This window comes from Protobothrops mucrosquamatus, unplaced genomic scaffold (genome assembly GCF_001527695.2).
Source record: "Protobothrops mucrosquamatus isolate PMUCROS unplaced genomic scaffold, P.Mucros_1.0 scaffold_280, whole genome shotgun sequence".
Lineage (NCBI taxonomy): Eukaryota > Metazoa > Chordata > Lepidosauria > Squamata > Viperidae > Protobothrops > Protobothrops mucrosquamatus.
In genome coordinates, this window is record NW_015386356.1 from 2,253,070 (window position 1) to 2,272,769 (window position 19,700).

The window sequence follows — 19,700 nt, forward strand, 5'->3', positions numbered from 1 at the left end:
AATGCTTGAGGATATTAAACATCCTGTAGACTTCCAAGGCTCTGAAACTGACAGTATAAAAATAAAAATAACTGGTAGACTAATCAGTTTCTCTTAGCAGTGCTAAGACAGATGCAAAAAATAAATACCTTATCAAGATCTACTATTACTCAAAAATTCAGTGAAAGTAAATTTCCATGGTTCAAGAAACTATTAGAACATTTTGTGATAGTTTTTAATGTGCTATATCTAATGGACATTTCTACAATGACCAAGTTATGACTATAAAATTATCACAAAGACCATTCACAAGAAAGAAGATTACTGCAGTTGAAAGTTAATTTAATTTGAAGAAGAGGAGAGTGTAGGAAGTGAAGAATGTGCACACTCAGCTTCTGCTCAGGGACCTGTTTAATAGCTCCTCTCCTCTCACGCTTGGTGGCTTATGAACAATGGACAATATTCCAGCCAACCTCGCTTTGCTGAACTATTTTGGGAGCTATTGAGTTCAATTATTGAACAGACGTCTCTTGAAAATGGATTGTTTGGGAAAGAAAATAATCTTCTAATTGAGGAAACTGGCTTCTGAACTATGCCGGTCATTTACCATAGAATTAGTTAACTTTTCCAGCCTTTCATACCATCCTAGGCTTTAATATTAATATTTTCCAGTAAGTCTATTTCATCTCATCAAGTGCTAAGCATTATAGAAATGGCTACAACTGGGCACTTGATTCAGTGAGCCACTAAAAGCATATGTGGGGAGTTAAGTTTGTCAATAAAGGAGAAACAAATCACTTATTATTTCATATATCATCCCATTATATTTTCCTGGTTAAGTGCTCCAACTTGGCCAACTGCATGTGGTAGATTTGAGATACATTAAAACATCAATTCTGGATTAGAATATGGCCCATCAACAGCTTTTATTTTCCTGTCACTTCTTTTTGCATGCCATTCTTAACATTCTTGAATTATGGATACCTACTGTACGTCCACAAAATGTACACTGCTTCATTTCCAAGCAACCCTGACTTGTAGACCTGCTCTCCAAGTTCCTAACACTTTAAGAATTCAGATAATTATAAGGTACTAAAAGAGGTTTTACTAGAATATAGCCTTTTGGCATAAGAAGCAAGCACAAAGAAAGAAGGACAGAGAAAACCTAAATGGTTTTCTTTGAGACAAAGAATATTAAAGCTTCATTCCTAGATTTTCTGTAAGCCTTCCTTATTTTGCTTTAAAAAAATCTTGCTATTTAGAATTAAGCAGTCTCAGCTTACTGACTATCTATACCAGGGGTCTCCAACCCCCGGTCTGTGGATTGGTACAGGGCTGCAGCATGCCAGCAACTGGTCCGCACAAACAAGCAAAGCAACATCCATGAGATGCAGGGAGCACACAAACCCACACACTCTCAGGTCCATGGAAAAACTTTTCTCCACAGAAATTGTTCCTGGTGCCCAAAAGGTTGGGGACCTCTGATCTATATTGTTGCTCTCCAGATAGAAATTAGCCACAGTAATATTTTTCCTATACATTTTATATGTATACAATTAAATAAAAATATGTATATACATATCCACACACTTTCTTACTTCTCTGCTACAAATTTCAAAAAGCATGATGATTCCAAGATTAGAAGCAAAGATCATTCTGAACTGCAGAAAGATTTCCCCTTTGGGGACTGCATAATTTACTTAAATCTTTCACTCAGAGAAACATGATTGACTCACTAATTACTGTGCAAAAACATCTTTTGCTTAAGGTTCTAATACTTCAACTTGATTATTCTACTTGTAAATATTAACACTGAATTGTACATATTCAAAGTACTATGTATTTTGTATTGCTGGTGTTGTTTCTCTGATTATCAAATATGTTTATTTTATATAAGCTATTATTGTATAACTTAAATATATTGTATCTTAAAGTAATATGAATTTTCAGGACAAGATGCTGAACATGCCTCATGTCTTGTATTGTCTTGGGTTCTGATGTAATACCTGACCATAATTCAGTAAACCAAGCTTCAAACATGGGCACACTTTGCCATATCTTGTCATTATGCTCTTTGTTCTTCTGTAATTTTACTAATTCAGCTAAACTGACATGCTATGGTTTCTATTGCCCTCAAGTCTAAAATGCAAATCTGATTATGAGTTGCAATTCTTCTTTTGAAGTTAGATGTAATTGCAAACTGTTGTCTGCAAGGGAGAAAAGGGGAGGGTCCAGGAGGAAATGTATGGTTTGGAGCTCACTTATTTAAGTCAACTCAAGGGTCAATGTTCCATTTGAACTAGATCACTGTGAAGATACTTTACAGATAATATAGAATTTTTTAAAAAATTAAAAAGTTAAAAATATAGTTTTGAATAAACTTGGAAAAATATTTCTCAATAATTACCTTTCTAACAGTTAATCCTTATTCTTCCATCCATTTTTTAAAAATACCACTTTGGCTTAATATTCTCTATGCAAGAGCCGAGAATATGTACCCATCAACCAACTTCCAGCAGTCGCAGTTGGACTGGCCAGTAATGGTGTCTTCTGTTCAACTTCTACAAAATCTTAAGAGACATGGATTGTTCTTACCTCAATCTACACCACAAGTAGTATTTTAAAATATAAAGTTTACAAATGCGTATTTCATTTTCACGACAAAATAAATTTAAAGAGACTTTAAGGCAAAATGTATTTCAAAGCAAAAAAAAAAAAATCAACTAGGAAAACCAGAGTAATAAAAGACAGCACCTTCCAAAAATAAATTGAAGAAATAGAACGATTCCTCTGTTAGTATTTTATATGAGATATTTAACATGACTCTTCTTGCAAGTCTAAAATAAATATGCCAAGTACTGGAGGAAATAGGATGCTTTATTAATAAAGAACAACTACAAGATGGGTTTGTGACAAGACTAGAGAAGCAGAATATCTCAGAGACACAGAATATGCTTCCTACATAACCCATTAAAAGGTTCAAATTCAACTTATATGATGGAGCTGAGCTTCCAAAGAACCTCAACCATTCAGAGAAGACAATTCTACATAACATGACTTGATACAAAGAAATCTGTTTTGCCTTTGCATGTTAAATCTCTGCATAGATTTCTTATTGTCTGACTTCTATATTACAAAGGTCATTATATGAACAATCATTGTTGTATAAATGCAGGTGGCAGATGGTCAATCAAATATGTAAATCCAATAGCCAGAAAAAAACAACTTATAGGAGGCGTACCTTGTGTTTACTATCAAAGCTGACACCAGCCAAAGCATAGACTCAAAGAAGTAGTGCAAAATTGGAAGATGTGGAGAAACCTGGTCCATAGAATTACCAAGAGTTGGACACGACTGAATGGATATCGATATCATCATCATCATCATGTTTGTGTATTCACCTCAGCCATAAAGGAAGACAAATGTCATGTTCCTATATTTAGTCATGAAAATTAGAGAATTACTAACAACGCTTACTATAAAGTTTCCTAGGTATAAAATAGACACCATGCCTTTGTGGAGGCAGAAGTCAAAAGGAAACTGTTGGCTACAAGTAACAACTGCTGATTAACAGATTTAGCCAAAATCTTTGAGCCTATGACTAGTTCTCTACTGAAATATCTTTTAAGTTTAAAATTCACAATCTTCCTGGCATTAAAAATATGTCCAGCTTTTTCTTATAGCCATGTGTTTGTGCACATGTGTGTATCTTTACAATTCTTTTAAATATAAGCATAAATGTCTTACAGCAATATAAAGGTTTAATATATATAATTTAATTTTATACTCGATGCATACAAGTGCCAAAAACTTTAATTAGAATGAGATAAGAGCACAATCTAGATATACCCCATGAAATTTGGTCCTCATCAAATAGTGCCCTTATGGTAATAAAAAATAACAGATTAGTAACAGACTATTGGGAGAAATGTGTTGATAAATACAGATCATTATGGCAATGCTGGGAAAATGTTTATAATAGATTTTTAAAAATAAGTTTGAGAAGCTATTGCAGGTACCCTTTCCTTTTTTTCCCTCTTTGCTCTCATATTAGGAAGTGTTTTGTAATTTTATTATTATGGGCCTATTAGAGGCCTCAAGATTGCCTTCCCTTAAGGCAGGGGTTCAAACTGCCGGCCCCGTGGGCCAGATGCGTTGCGGTAAAACCACACTCGCCCCATTGCCGGCAATGGAAAAAAAGTCACGATATGTCGTGACACGTCATGTGATGTTGTGAGTTTGACACCCCTGCCTTAAGGGGAGGGGTGGACTTATATAACTTTAAATATATTAGCTACTCACCAGTAGGAAGCACTACATGGGGGAGTCATTGGTATTGGGGATACAGGTGGAAGCACCCATAATACTAGACATTCTATTGTTGTGTTCCAGATATTGTGTGAAAATCAATTGATGTGGTAGTTAAGCCATCAGTGTAGAAGCCAGGAAAGCCAGCTGGCTCAATGACTCTTCCCCAGCCTTAGGGAAAGACAGGAGCAAGCTACTCCTGAAATTTTGCCAAGAAAATTCTCCAGGCAGTCTCCAGGAGTGGAAAGAAGGAAAGAGTTGTATACAGATAGTCCTCACTTACCAACCATTCAAAGTTATCACTGGGCTGAAAAAAATAACTTTACAGCCCATTTACAATCGTCACCGCTTTCCTCAGTCACCTGATCATTATTACAGTCAGTAAACCTTGTCCTGTGCCTCTGTGGGATTTTTTTTCTTTTTTTCCTCCTACAGAGCAGAGAGACTGGAGGGGAAGAAATTGCAAGGTGTTTGCTCTTCAGCACACTGAAAGCAATGGAACTGTGGCAGTAGTGAAAAAGGATTAGGCAAAGGAGAGATTGACTATAAAAATCACTTGCTTTTTCTCCCCCCCCCTCACTTTGCAGAGCAGAGAGATTGGAGAGAAAGAGTTTCAAAGAGTTAACTGTTTGTGTAGGGTCCCCGCAGTTTGGACTAGTGGTATGATTGCATTGCTTTCAATAAGTACAAGATAGCAAAAAGGGTCTCAAGCATTCCAAAGGCTGTGAAGTGGTTAGGAGGCAAACAAAAGTCAAAGGTGTGAAACTGATTAGTCTTGTATATTTCCAGCCAGAAAGCACAGTTGCTATCAAGTTATTTCCAACTTAACTATCACATTGCTTAGAGGCAGAGATGTCAGGTCCAACTAGGGTTCTTAAGAGACGACTACCTGTAGTGCCTCTTGCCAATCAGTAAATAACAAAAAAAAAATATTTACTTGGACTGTTGACTCTACATCCCAAAGATATGAACTAAGACCTTTAATATCACTACTTTGGTTAATTAGGGAAATTCAAATATCAATATGCTGTTAGGCATAACAATAAAAGTTGTAAGCAGTCAAAACCAAATCTGTGCAGTCATCTTCATGTCAATTATTTAATAAAGGGCAGTGTGTGGGGGGAAGAGAATTATAATCTTTGTTCTATTCACAGTGCAATCCTAAAAAAATCTACTCAGCATTTCTGGAAGTCAAGATAATTTACACCAGACTCTAACCTCAAACCTATTCAACACAAAAATGCTCAGTTACTGCTCATTTTTAAATCAAAATTCTCAGCCTTTTATTCCGTTTCACTCACAGAACCAAGCTAGCAAGTTAGACAAGGGGAAAAAAGAGATAAATCTGATATCTTGAGAATTACATGGACACATTCATGTGCTTTTCTTGGCAATAATCTACACAGTTTGCTAATGCCTTCTTCCAAGATGTTTTCCTACCTTCTCAATCTTGCCTAGGGCTCCTGAAATCATAATGCACAATGCTAAAAAAAATTGAGCAACACAAAATACTTTTTTACTAACAGCAAAAAATGTAACATTTTCTGGAATAACCTGAGAAAACTAGTTATGAAACCTGGTATACAAATTAACCCTTTTATAAATAGGGTTTTGCAAAGAAAGCAGCACTATCTCATTAAAAGATAAAACAGTGAAATTTCCAAATCCAGATGGCACTCAGGTGCCACACTCATATCTATATTTGCAAACACAAGCTAAGGATGCTGTTTTACTACACCAGATTCTCCTAATGCAAAAAAATCAGCTTTTCCTCTAGATTCTGATGCAGAGGGTTGAAAGGGGTTGGAAACAGAGCCCCCCCCCCTACAAAATGCTTTGTTTGTGTTTGTTTGTGTGTGTGTGTGTGTATCTACTTTGCCAACCATTCAAGCCAAGACTATCACCAATAAGATTAGCTGAAGGGTTAGCCGAAGACAAGTTTGACAAGCAAAGGGCTAGCAGACGTTCTTCCTGCACTACCTGCCGAAACCTCTCTGAAGTTATACTTTCGGCTGAAGTTGGAAAAGGGAAAAACACTGGGAGAGAGTTCGGGCTAATGTGATGGCTAAAAGGTAAAAAGTTGCAAGCGCCTTTAGACCACGAAGTGTGCGTGTACAGTACCGGACGTCCCCGTATTCCGCCAAAAGCCTCCCGTCCACAGAGAGCCACGGAAAGCGCAGGGCAGTTAACGCAAAGGTGAGAAGCGTTAAGAGGAGGAGGAAACCCGGCTCGGGGGTTGCACACCAGAGCGCCTTCCTCCCACCGGCCAGGAAGGAGCGCGGCGCTTTCTTCCAGCTGCAGCGGGAAACGTTAGCGCCCTCGGCACAGGGGAGCGCGTGGCGCCGGCCCCCGCCTCTCCACGGCGACGCAGCTGCTCCCCCGGTCCTGCCCCGGCTTGTCCCGGCGCCGCCTCCGACTCGGCGCGCTCTTACCCAGGCACTTGATCTGGAAGCCGGCGGGGGGCTTGAGAGCCCTGCGCATCCAACCCTCGCGCAGCGCTTCCAGGTGCTCCTCCTTGCCCTGGATCAGCAGCACCTGCTCGTCGATCCAGCCCAGGAAGAAGGTCTCGGCCACGGCCGCCGTCACCTTCTTGTTCCAGAAGTGCTGCATGTTGCCCTGCTTGAAGTCGGCGAAAATTTCGTACCCGATGTGGTGCCGCCCCAGCTCGCTGTCCGCCGCGGGCTCGCCTTCCGCTCGGCTCCCCTGTCCCGCGCCCGGCCTGTCCGCCCCTTCCCCGCCGGCGTCGCCTTCTCGCTGCGCTCGGGTTGCTTGTTCGGGCGGCGCGGCTCCATCTCCGCCGCAGGGGCGCAGCACGATGGCCAAGGAATGCGGGGCAATTTGCAAAAATTTATCCAGCCTGCGCGGCATGTCGGCGCCGGAGGAGATTTAAAGGGAGCGCCTCAGCGCCTCAGCAACGGCGAGCAGCCGCCGCCAACTTGGCCCGGCCATGAGCACGGGGCAGAGCCCGCTACAGCCGCCCTGCCGGTCTGGCGCGACTTCCAGCTCAGTCAGAACCGCCCCCGCCGGGCCAGCCGCAGGTACAGCGTCTCTCCGCCCGGCCCGCCCTCTCCCAGACACACGTGTGGAGGCCGCCCGCCTCCGGGCCAGACGGCTCTCTGCCTCTGCCGCCACTCCTCCGCCGCCTCCTTCTCGGCGGCCCCGGAGCATGCCTGGCCGGCCCAGCGCGCAAGCCGCCTTCCGCGGCTTTCTTTGCTGCCTTTTAACGTGACGCGCTCAATGTTAAGACGTAAACCCTTAATTAAAAAGGCTCTCCTTAAAAGAGTTTCGTAGTACGGCCAACTTTTGTCCCGGAATTTAGCGAACTAGCTTAACAGACACTGGAGGCAAATTAAGAATGCAGATCATGAGCCACTATCTAAAGACCATGACTTGAAAAGTAACTCGGATCATTTCCACTTCATAAAAACAAGGTATAAATATAATGTCCACTTCCTATTAGCATATCAAGCTAGGTTCTAGCAATATATTAGACACCCCCCCCATAAGTTAATTCTTAGAAGCCAGACTGGAAAAGGTCATTACTATCAGGTGCTCTGCAGAACTCCCAATTAAAGCATTTCCGTCTATCCGTATTGCAACTTTCCGCCCATTCCCCATTGGAGTGGGCGTGGTTTTGGCATGACGCATCCGGCCCGTGGGCCGGCAGTTTGACACCCCTGACCTAAATCTATTGTCCTGTTTCTTGCAATGATGATTCCGTGATAAGCTGCAGAAAATGTCAGTTATATCATCAAGTTCCATTGTTAGCTCCATGCCATTCAACATATAAATGACCTTGGTGAGAAGTTAGAAGATATAATTTTCACATTTCAGAGAACTTAAAGATAGGTGAAATAGGAAACATCTTGACAAGCTGGTACAACCAGCAAGTGGAATTTGAACCAGAAAAGGTAAGCCACAAAGCCCTATATCTGGGTTTGAAAAATCAAAATAGGAATATAAGATGGGGAGCTTCATATGGGGCAGCCATATATATGAAAAGAACCTAACAACTTTGGTGATTACAAGTAGTTTGCAATTAAATATTCCAACTTTTTACTTACAAGCAGCATTTCTAAATCAGGTATTCCCTATGCTATACCTGTGCATTGTTCCTTGTATTAACATTTGCCTTTGTTATTTTAGCCCATTTCTCTAGCCCAGATATGTCAAACTTGCAACGTCGCGCGATGTATCGGAACTTTTTCCCCGGTTTCATCATGATGCGTCTGGCCCGTGGGCCAGCAGTTTGACACCCCTGCTCTAGCCTATCAAACTTACTTTTAATTTTGTTTCTTGACTATGTTATTAGTTATCCCAGTTCGATTTATTTGCAAATCCAGTAAGTAATTCCTTTTCAATTATTTCACTGATGTCATTAATATGGAAGAACCAGGATTTATTCTTCTGACACCCTATTTGTTACCTCTCCAATTTGATGAGAAACCATTTATGAGCATTCTTTGAGCATAATGTTCAAGCTAGCTATGTAGCCACTTAATTTCATGCTGTCCAGGTAACACTTATTTAGCTTGCTTAGTCAAATGCTTTGGTAAAGCGAACATATATCTACTGTATTCCCACAATCCATTATGGAAGTTACCAAAACATAAGAGTAAATCTGAGTCTAACTTTACAAATCCATTCTGATTTCTGGGAATTAAACACTGTTTTCCTAAGATTTATGCCTATCTAGCAGTTTGGAAGCATGAAAATGCAAGTAGATTAATAGGTACCACTTCAGTGGGAAGATAACAGCATTCAGTGCGTCTTTGGTATATAGCAGTGATGGCGAACCTTTTAGAGACTGAGTACCCAAACTGCAACCCAAAACCCACTTAAGCATCGTCGAGTGTCGAGTGGGTGTGGCCCATTGGCTGGGTGTGGCCCATTGGCTGGGTGTGGCTGCAGTGGTAACGGCAGACTGGGTGGGACTAAAAAGTTCAATCAATCAATTCCAACTTTGCAAGATCTTTTTTTTCCCGCAAGAAGTTGAAATTGACAGATTGAACCTTTTTTTTTTTTGCACACAGCGGCGGAGGCCTAAAGCGAAAAGGTTTTATAAAACCCAGCTGAAGGCCTAGGACTGGGGCGACGGCGCACGTGCCCACAGAGAGGGCTCTGAGTGCCGCCTCTGGCACCCGTGCCATAGGTTCGCCACTACTGGACTATATAGTCATGCTGGTCACATGACCACAGAAATTGTCTTTGGATAACACTGGCTCCCTCAGCCAAGAAATGAGCACCATGCCCTAGAGTTGGACATGACCGACAGGGAAACCTTTACTTTCCTAAGACTTACAACTTATCTTTTTATGATTTATTCTTCCTAAGTATATAAAAGTGATTGGTCTGTGGTATTCTGGATGCTATTTTTTTTTCTCATTTGGAAGTAAGAGATGTTTCTTCAAGTCCCAGAATTTCTCAAAGATTCTTGTTTATTCACATTTGTATGCCACTTAGTCTTTGTAATTCTAAATAGCATGTAGTCAGATGCGATTCATCTGGTTTTGGAGTTTATTCAAAGTATTCCTGACAATGCCTCAATCAATCTCAAGCTTCAGACCTGACCCTTACACAACACACCTAGCAATAATTTACAAGCTGCAGTCATATAATGTCATGCATAATGACTGCAGCAGAACTGATGAAAGCGTGACACGGTCATATATTTCACTTAATAAGCACATCACTTAGCATTGGGATTGCCAGTCCCAATTGCAGTTGTTAAGTGAGATCTATCTGTGGGAGAACTGAAATAGAAATTGTCTTAACTTTGTTTCTTATTACCCATTAGCCAATAATAAAAACTCTTGTTTATTATTCTTGCCATCTTTTAACTCTATTGTTTCCTTTATGACCTGGCTTTTTATGTTTTCTGTATGTGTTCTCAGTGTCCATGAGTACACTGAATACACCCCCTAGTAGTTGGTGGGATGCAGGCAACCACAGTATGATAGTGGTGGAACTGAAAAAATGCTATATTGTCTGAGAAAAAAAACAAGACACTCAATGGAGTATCTTTCTCTCATTCTTATTTTTCTGCAGCAATCATTTGTCTTGTGTGTATTTTCAATTTTTACAGTCAACAATTCCAGAATTACATGGTCTCTTTTCGCTAATATTTTTGATGGCTCCAGTATTTGAGGTTAAGTGAAGTAGTGATTGTCTTCAAAAGATAGGCCAGTTAAAATTAATTTTAAAAAGGTGTTTCAGTGGTGGACTTGTTTAGCTTGAGTAAAAAAGTGAAATTATTAAATAAAAATGCTACATTTTAGTTGGATATTGATGAACATAAAGTTGTAACATTTTTTCCATCCAGTTCAGGGACTATTTAAATTTATCCATGCCCCACCCCCCACTTCAAGAGCTCTTGCAGGTCTTGGTATCTTTCCCATCTGTTCCTAATTGGTTTAAGCTATTGAGGTCTCCAAGTTGCAGCTATTATTCTTTGTTACATCAGCACCAGTTGGAATTAAACCTAAGCCCTTCATTTTCAGCTTTTCTATTTGCATTTGAAAATATTATTTTGTCAAGATTTTATAGTTTTGCAAGGATCACAATATAATGCCAACATTTTTATATTTTTTTTGCTGAAACTAGCCTGAATTAATTGAAGAAATTAGGTGGCAAGAACATTTGAATAAACATTGAAAGGTAATTGTGGTAATTTTTAAAGGTAAAAAATCCAAGATTTGTTTTTTGCTGAGGACAGTATTTCTTACATCTGAGGACAAGCTGACATACTTTGAGGACAGATACTACTTAATTCCAAATCTTTTTCTTAGCTAACACTAAATCATGCCACTTATTTATGTATTCTATTTATACGGCCACCCATCTCACAAGAGTGTGACTATCATCTTTACTCAGCAAGATTTATTGTTAATTTCTTTGGAAATAGAATCCAGTGATATTCATCATTATTTCATTTTGTTCTGTCAGGAAATTTCTCTTTATTTCTAGGTTGGTTCTCTCCTTGATTGGTTCCACCCATTTCTTCCTGTTCTGCCTTCATTTTTCTTCATTTCTAAAATTTCATTTAGATCAGTGTTTCTTAAGTGTGATGCAAGAAACCTCTGGGGGTCCCCCAAGACTCACTCAAGGTCCACAGAATCAAAATATTTGTCAGATACTGAAGATATTTCCAAAAATTTAATTTCACTGTTCTCATTATGTTTTATTTGCTAAAATTATCATTTTTATCAACAATACTTTGTTAGTATCTAATGCAGGTATGTCAAACTTGCGACGTCACATGACGTCGCACAACATATCGGGCCGATTTTGTCATTGCCGGCCATGGGGTGGGCGCAGCTTCCACGTGATGCGTCTGGCCCGCGGGCCGGCAGTTTGACACCCCTGATCTAATGGGTTTAGTATTAATTTTACATTATTCGATAAACATTGAATAAATGTGCTGATTTAATTTTTAATATGGTAAATATTTATAAATAAAACATGTACAACAAAAACTCTTTAACTCCATAATTGTTAAAAAGTGGGAAGATGTTCTAAGAGCAAAAAGTTTAAAAAACAGATTTAGATTATTATTGACTCATATGAACATTAGATTGCTCATTTGTACATTTACAAGGATAATTAAGTTGGCATCATGCTTGAGCCTTGACTGAAGCTATTCCAATGTGAGTTTTTAATATACTGGGTGGCTCCCCAGAATGCAGAAACATTAGCAGTATAACATCCGCCAAAATGATGTCACCCCCACATATACGTTACTCATCTCTTCCATACAAAGCAAAACCAAATACTGACAAAATCTTCCTATATAATTTCTTCATTCTTACAATAGTTATTAAAATAAATGCAAATTTAAAATGAAGAGATTAAAAATACTTACTGTTTCTCTAATCTATGAGGCTTGTGCCAACCATATTCTTTCTGGTCAAAAAATTTAAGATTTAATCCTTTGCAAACTGAGTGAAAAAAGCAAGAGTGGGTGAGCACAAAGCAATGAATGCTTTACATGTCATCTATTTCCAGACATATTCTTAAAGGAATTGGGAACTGAAGAATACAATCAAGAATGAGAAACCTGTGGTTTTCTAATGCCAAACTACAATACCCATTGCTGTACAATTAACGTTCCTAAGATATATATATATAGGATGGAGTAGACAGCCTTGTGATTGGTCACATATTTTCAATTTCAACTTGCATTAGACCAGCCAATATGACCAAGTGCAAGGACTATAAGTCAGATCATCTGGAGAGCACTAAATTTGCCTATCTTACCTGAGGTTAAGTGGTGTGGAAGTTATGCTTTGTCTGAATACTGTAAAACATTAAGAATCAGATATTATGTTGTAGTATAGAGGTCTAATGAGAACTTTAAAACTTGAGAAATATAAAAATTCTTTGGCGAAAATAACCCTTTGCTGATCCCCATTATATTAAAAAAATAGATGTACTTTAGATGTAAACTAAGTATAGATGTATGCAGATAGTACAAAAATATTTTTCAAATCAATCTGTTAGGAAAATAATTTCGAATGAAATACTTAGCATAAACTAAAGATGCAAAGAAAATTAAAAAAGCATTTCAAAAGAATGTTACATTTAAAATAAAGTTTTTTTTAAAAAAAAAAAAAAGAATGCAAAAGAAGGCTAGAGCTAGGTGCCCTAATTGCATTTCTGTTTATATTATAGCCTTTCACTGAAGACAGACAGCTCCATTGTACCAGTGTCTCAGGTCTGGACACATCCTATAACATCCTGCCATCACTTTGAGAAGATAAAAGAAAAAAAGTGACACAACACAAATAAAATGGAAAAACCAAGTGGATCTTAATTCACTTTCTTAATAGCCATTTTTAAAAAACTATGCATATATTTTTAAATTAAGTATCACGAGTTTGCTCATACTTTTTTTTTTGAAAATCACCATTTTAACTATGCCTAATAAAACCTCATCAGCTGTTTGAAAATTAATGATATATTTTTAACTTCAAATACCATTGCTTATTGTTGTTCATTTTCAGATTTCCTTTTTTTACCCTTCCTTTGTACTAGTAAATTCTTCAATATTTTTGTTTTTTTCTTTAATATTAATCTGACATGTCACTGATGTCCTAGTACAGAACAGAGCAAATATTAAGAACGGACCTTTTGACCTTACAAATTTTTAAAAATGACAAGAAAATGGAGGCACAACATAGGCAAGGTAAGAAGCTTGTATTTCAATAATGGATAATGCCCAAGGCTTGAACAAAAAGATGATTTTTCTCAGAGAGGATTAGAACAGTTCTCAAATGGACTTTTGGGTATTAAGGGCCTCAACAGTAGAGTGCTATTTTCTCTAAGAAGGCTTTTGATGCCCTTCTTTTGAACCTTTTAAAAGCAATTGACTGGTTACTGCTAGACGGAAATATGTTGTATGGTATTCAATTTGGCTATTTAAATATTAATTTAAACATATTTAAAAATTAAAGATGAGCCATTTTCATCTTTTTGTCCACATGCTTTTTTAATGAAATCCACCAAGTTCCACAAAAAATCCAAGATGGTTTTCAGCATAAGAATGATTGCTTGCACATGAATTGTATCATTGTTAGTATTGATAGATATTTATTTATTTACTTATGAAATTGTAGAGCATCATCCGGTGACTTCAGTTGTAACTGTTCAGTAGTAACTAAATTTTTAGGATCTTACTCTTAATTATTTAGATGGCATTTTGGATATGAAAATGATTTCCATTTAATATCCTAGTAGTTCTTCATAGACCTGGAACTTACTGTATTTCTTATGTGCATATTACAAAAAAGAAACAAGAACCAATATACCATAAATTTATTTAAGATGGCACAGAAAGTTTGTTATTCTGAACTGGGATGAAATATCCCAGTTCACACAACCATTTGCATATCACTCTAGAAAAGGAGAAATGCCATGAGACCAGAAACTAAAGCTTAAATTAATTTATTAAACAATAGAAGAGCATTCACAAAACAGGTATTTACATGATTTAATATGAATATTAAGAACACCAAGTTATATTCACATTGATAGGATGAATTCTTCTTATCTGATAATTGCATGTTGAAAAAATTAATAAAGGAATGGGTCCTGATTAAGCAAAAGTTTTACCACTAAATGATTGGTGGATATTCCTGTAGCATACGAAGCTTTTTTCTAAAATGGCCTGCAATTCATATTTAGCAGCCCGTTTTTGAAACATTCCATGTTAGACTTGCTGTAAATTATTTAAAAAAAATATTGACAACTTCAGCCTACTCCAAAAAATCTACAATGGCAATGGGACAGTTCCACAAGAAGCATTTCTTATATACAAGTTGTTTATAACAATATTTAATGACAACATATATGTTTCTTCCTATGGCAAACTTTATTATATTTTTTTTCTAAAGGACCATAAGCTTCTCAGTATTTTACGGAGTAATTTCTTTAAACTAAATAATATCACTCCCTCCTCCTAACTATGGAAGAGAAAATGTGTCTAAAGCAGTTTCACCCAGAGCCAACAAGTATTAACTGGCCTCTCAAAAGTACAAAATGACAATGCAGATGATTTAACATAGCAACTCATCATATGAATAGCCAGAGCCTACTAAGAAGGAAGAATGTGTATAAATACTGTTATTTATTTCAAATATATGAATATATTTGATATTCATAATATATTATATAAAATTGGATTCTGTAAGCATAAAATGTCAATGCTAAAGTATTTGTGATGGTAGTGAAATCAGTTACTACAACAAAAGCGTCAGACTTCTGTTTTTTTAAGCCAACATTTCATATATTTCTTTTAGTAATTTCACCCATGTTATCAAAATATTCCATTCACTTAATTTCAGGAAAGTCAATGATAAAGAAAACCCTTATTTTTTATATATTTTATATATTTAATTATTACAATCAAGTCCACAGGACACTTAGTTCATTCCACATTTTTTAACCAATCTAAATATAAAGCAATTTTACTTGTAGCTTAAGACAAGCAAAAGTTTGGAGGGAAAAGCTACTATAAATTCTGTGCAAAACTGCTTCCTTTGTGCATGAATCTTCAGTTATGCAGCAGCAATAGATGCATCGTCCAATTGACGGCCCTGTGGCTTTAGAGAAATAAAGAGAGAATTATTTCATATATATGTTTTCCCACAGTTACATAGCGCTCTATACACTTACACAATCTCTATAATATATTAATTTCATATTATTTTAGGATCAGTACTGAGATTCAGCAGTGACCCATAATGTTCCATTGAAAGTATCTGTAACAGCAAGCAAGCCCTATTAAGATTGGTAACACTGAATAATTCTTAATTCTTAATTATGAAATTAGTAATTATGAAATTATCATCTATTGATAGAAATGATAGAAAATGGCAAGTTGTTATACTTTTATTCCACTTAATCTATGTCTACCATTTTGAGAAACAACTATTACAGCAGAAAACATTGCCATCTATTCAGAAAAATTACAATACTGTACAGCACAAGGAAGATTTTAAGCACCAAATGTCTAGATTTTAAGCATTTGAATTTTTTCTAAACTTAGCAAAAACAACAACCTGTACAACCTAAAAGATATTGCAGTTTAGGAATATACTCATTCATTCCTTCTGGAAAAAGGCGCCTTACATCCCTAGCTAGCAGCAAATGTAAATGACTGATTTAAGAGGCATTCTGACTGTCAGAATTCCTGAGAAATGCCCATCCTTTCTAGTTGTACTGTGATCAAGTAGCCTACAAAGCCCTGTCACCATAAAGGGTGGATTAAGTTGGGTTTTACAATGTAATTGTAATTCACAAAAAGCACATCACATTTTTTTTCAAATATTTCATTTACTTTGCCTGGACAGGTTTCTTCCTACTTATTTTGATAATCCCTATGCAAAGTGGGGAGGAGGGAGAGAAAAGAGTCCTTCGCTAACTTCTTGGTAGCTAAATAAATGTATTATCACATGCACAGTTCTTAGTACCATTATTGCTGCAATGTGGCATTATATTATTTCCAATTCCTTATTATTTGCACATATGACTATGGTCATTCATAATCCAGTGAGACTTATTACAGATTGAAAATCTGCTTCAGCTAATCATTTTCAAAACAGAACATGGAATGACATTTTCCTCCAGTGAATTTAGGCAAAAGCTTTAGTGAAAAAGTTTATTTTATCATGCTTTCCTAGAAGCCAAATTACATAAAAAATACAGTTGAGGAAACTGAGTAATTGCTGGTTGATTTATAGATGCCATCCTTATATTTTATTATTTTCAGTAGATGTTGCTCCTATTTCAGAAATCCATTCTGGCATTCCACTGAAAATCATTTTAAAATAACTTATTGCCTTTACGAGCAAACCACATGTTGAAAGAATGCTAAATACCGTAGCTTTGATACCACTCTTATATGTTACCTTGACGAAGATGTGTGTTGGTATAAATTTTCTAAGCAGTTGGTTAGTAAACTGTGGAAATCGTAGCAGACTGATGTTGAGAGATGGCAGCTGCTGATATCCAGCCATAAGAGGATAGAAGTTGTATAACATTTCTTGTTCAGTGCCAGGAAGGATTCTCAGTCTTATCTAAAAGTACATTCCACAGTCAGTTCCTTAATTACACATATTTTTAAGTTTGTGAAACTTTTTCCGGTTTAAAGTTCTCAACCTTTTTATCAATCTGCAGCATTCTTTGTAATGTCAAAGGCCCAATCAGATGCATGTTCGATATCATTTCATATACAGTACCTTGACTCAGAAATAGTACTGATTCAATGGAAGCCACTTTTACTGCATTCAAGTCACTTTTAAAATTTCATTTCCTAGCTTACATTTAACAGGGCAGACAGAATGCAAGTTTCTTTTGTAACACAAGTTAGCTGCATAATTTCTCTTAATTGACTTATAGTTCATTAACAAAATTAAGTGAAGATTCAAAAATATAGATGCATCGTGATCCATACCTGCTTAAGACCAGAAAACATGAAGGCATCACTAGGTTCCACTGTTACTTCTACATCTTGCACTAAATTAGTCTTATTCCGCAGATGAAATTTTACAGGTAAGGATTCTCTGACTCGACCAAATGGTGGCAAATCTCAGAAAGAAAGCACAACAATAATTTCCATAAGTTTCAATACACGGGATTTCTTATTTCTGTTTTAATTCCATTGAAATATATGAATGCTATTTAGGATTACATACTCATAACTAAAAGATTACAAGTTTTAAACATCATCTTAGAAGGGAGACTGAGAAAAACATAATTCTCTTTTCAAACACTCAGCACTGAAAAGTGCTGAGAGGAAAATTCCACTGTTAATCATGTGTCAATCATCATTATGAGAAAGTGATTAAAACAATGGTACTGAGCTAGCTAATGGAATGTTTTCTTTTTATATACTGAAAAGGCAGTAACAAATCAATGGAAAACAGTTGCCTGCTGGCCGTATTCACAACCTGTCAAACCAAATTCTTTAAGCCTTTCCCATATCACAGTAACAGTAGCAATACTTCAAATAAGAGCGTAATCCCAAAATATGAACCTGTATATCAAAAAAGCTCACTAAAAAGAATAACCAAGCCAAACAAAGGCAACCTTATCTTTGGCGATAAGAGCAGGGTAGCAGTAACAAGAGCTTTCTGTTTGTATTATTAAAACCAGCTGCAGATTTTCAGTCACATATTATTTCTTAGACCAATCCAATAAACTAAATTTTTATTCTCTGAAGAACAGAAGCTAAAGTACAAAATTAAAAACGTATTCAATGGGTAATCTCACCACAATAATAGTAGAGACTGTAAAGGGGATAGTTATTCAATGAATAAACTGCAAAGCAGTCTTTTTCTAATGATGGCCAATAACTTAATCTGGCTGGGAACACTGTAGTTACTAGTTTGAGGAAGGCTAAGGTAAATATTGAGAATGTGCTACTTTCTGCTAATTGTTTCTCTTATGTTTTAAAAAAGATTTTGAGAATTCAAAGCCTTCAACAAAAATTATAAGATTACCCTGAGAAAATATTTGTTTCCAAGTCAAAACATTTTCTTGATTTTCTCCCAGATACTTTCCCCTAACTATAATAAACTTTTTGAAAGTTCTGTAAGTCATGTATAAATAAGTCATTAATATTACCTGCATTAACATGGAGTGGGATACCTTCAGTGATCACATGTGGCAGCGTGATCAAAGTATTAACTACAGGTATGTTCTCCATAGCTGAGCTCCTTTAAAAAATATTAAGTTTATTTATTTTTAATTATGGTAGTCATTACAAAAATATCAGCAAATAAACCATTTAAGATAGGAAAATTATAAGAAATCCAAATTTGAAACGGGAGGATGAAATATAAAAAGACATAGCCAGTCAGACAACTGAATTCTATAAATTTATTTCTAGTAATCGGCAAAATAGCAAATTAATGAAATATGAATGTGCAAAGAATACTGGAACAAAAACAAATATGGTTCTCTCATTTATCAGTTTCTCCAACAGGTGGTTTCTTGATAGGCTAAAGGCCCTGGTTTTTTATCTGAACTTAATAAAATGTATAGAAAAGGCATATAGTTAAATATGGATGAAACACAGAACAGAAACTTTAAAGACAGATTTTGTTTTGTGAATAAAACTCTTAATAGAAAATTATCTGCATATTTTCTGGGATTCTGCAGGCCTACTTATCACCAGCCTTATGAGGTATTTTCACAGAATACGAATTAAGTCTGGTTCAAAATATTTTAGGCTGCAAAGTGTCAGGATCATGGTTCTCTAACTATTGCAGACTCCATAGAAAAAGTATCTGGGATCATTGAAGAAAGCCAGGTCATTCATATCAAGACAGAAAAGATTCATGGTCACATGGCTCTGCAATCATGTGTTTGGCACAGAAAGATTCACAGGAGAGCTAGAAAGTCAGGAAAAGCCAGAGAATCAGCCCAATCCATGCTATGCACACCAGCAGCCTTCGGGCATCAATATACCAAGAGGCCATAAACAGCCAGATAAAAAAAACTCCCTGTTCAAAATAGTTAAGGGTATTCTACAAGATGAACTTGTAGAAAGCAGTCAAAATTCTGCTTTGAGCAATATTTGGTGTTTACTCTTCAGCATTGCTATTATGGAAACTGTTTTTATTTTATTTCTAATGTCTTTGTTCTCCAAAATGCATTGCTAGAGAAAGTCCTCATCTTTTGGAAGTGCTTGGCACACTTTGAAAGTATACAGTGGGTGCTTTTGCAAAGTGGCTGCTTTTGCAAAGTGGCTTGCTCATTCACAAAATGGGTATTATTTGGAGTACAACCAGGTGCAACCACCTATCTGGTTTTATTTTCTAACAAAGCTTGTAAATTTTAGTTAGAGCCCACAGGCATTATTAGAGATAAAAACAATGTTGATATTTTGCTTTGCAGCATTCCAGTTTAAA

At 36.8% G+C, this 19,700-nt stretch overlaps 2 protein-coding genes across 2 annotated transcripts in view; both read right to left on the reverse strand.

Moving 5' to 3' along the window:
- STOX2 (storkhead box 2) overlaps nt 1–7,155 on the reverse strand; it is a 167,409-nt gene extending 160,254 nt beyond the window's left edge. Inside the window, exons 1-2 of the mRNA XM_029287269.1 lie at nt 7,057–7,155; nt 6,720–6,951 (exon numbers count right to left, since the gene is read on the reverse strand). Coding sequence (XP_029143102.1) covers nt 6,720–6,951; nt 7,057–7,155 — 331 coding nt within the window. The remainder of the gene's footprint in view (nt 1–6,719; nt 6,952–7,056) is intronic.
- Nucleotides 7,156–14,235: 7,080 nt separating this feature from the next.
- Nucleotides 14,236–19,700, reverse strand: part of TRAPPC11 (trafficking protein particle complex 11) — a 32,795-nt gene continuing 27,330 nt past the window's right edge. Inside the window, exons 27-30 of the mRNA XM_015831805.1 lie at nt 18,412–18,503; nt 17,240–17,373; nt 16,695–16,862; nt 14,236–15,386 (exon numbers count right to left, since the gene is read on the reverse strand). Of these exons, the coding sequence (XP_015687291.1) occupies nt 15,342–15,386; nt 16,695–16,862; nt 17,240–17,373; nt 18,412–18,503 (439 nt within the window). The 3' untranslated portion in view covers nt 14,236–15,341. The remainder of the gene's footprint in view (nt 15,387–16,694; nt 16,863–17,239; nt 17,374–18,411; nt 18,504–19,700) is intronic.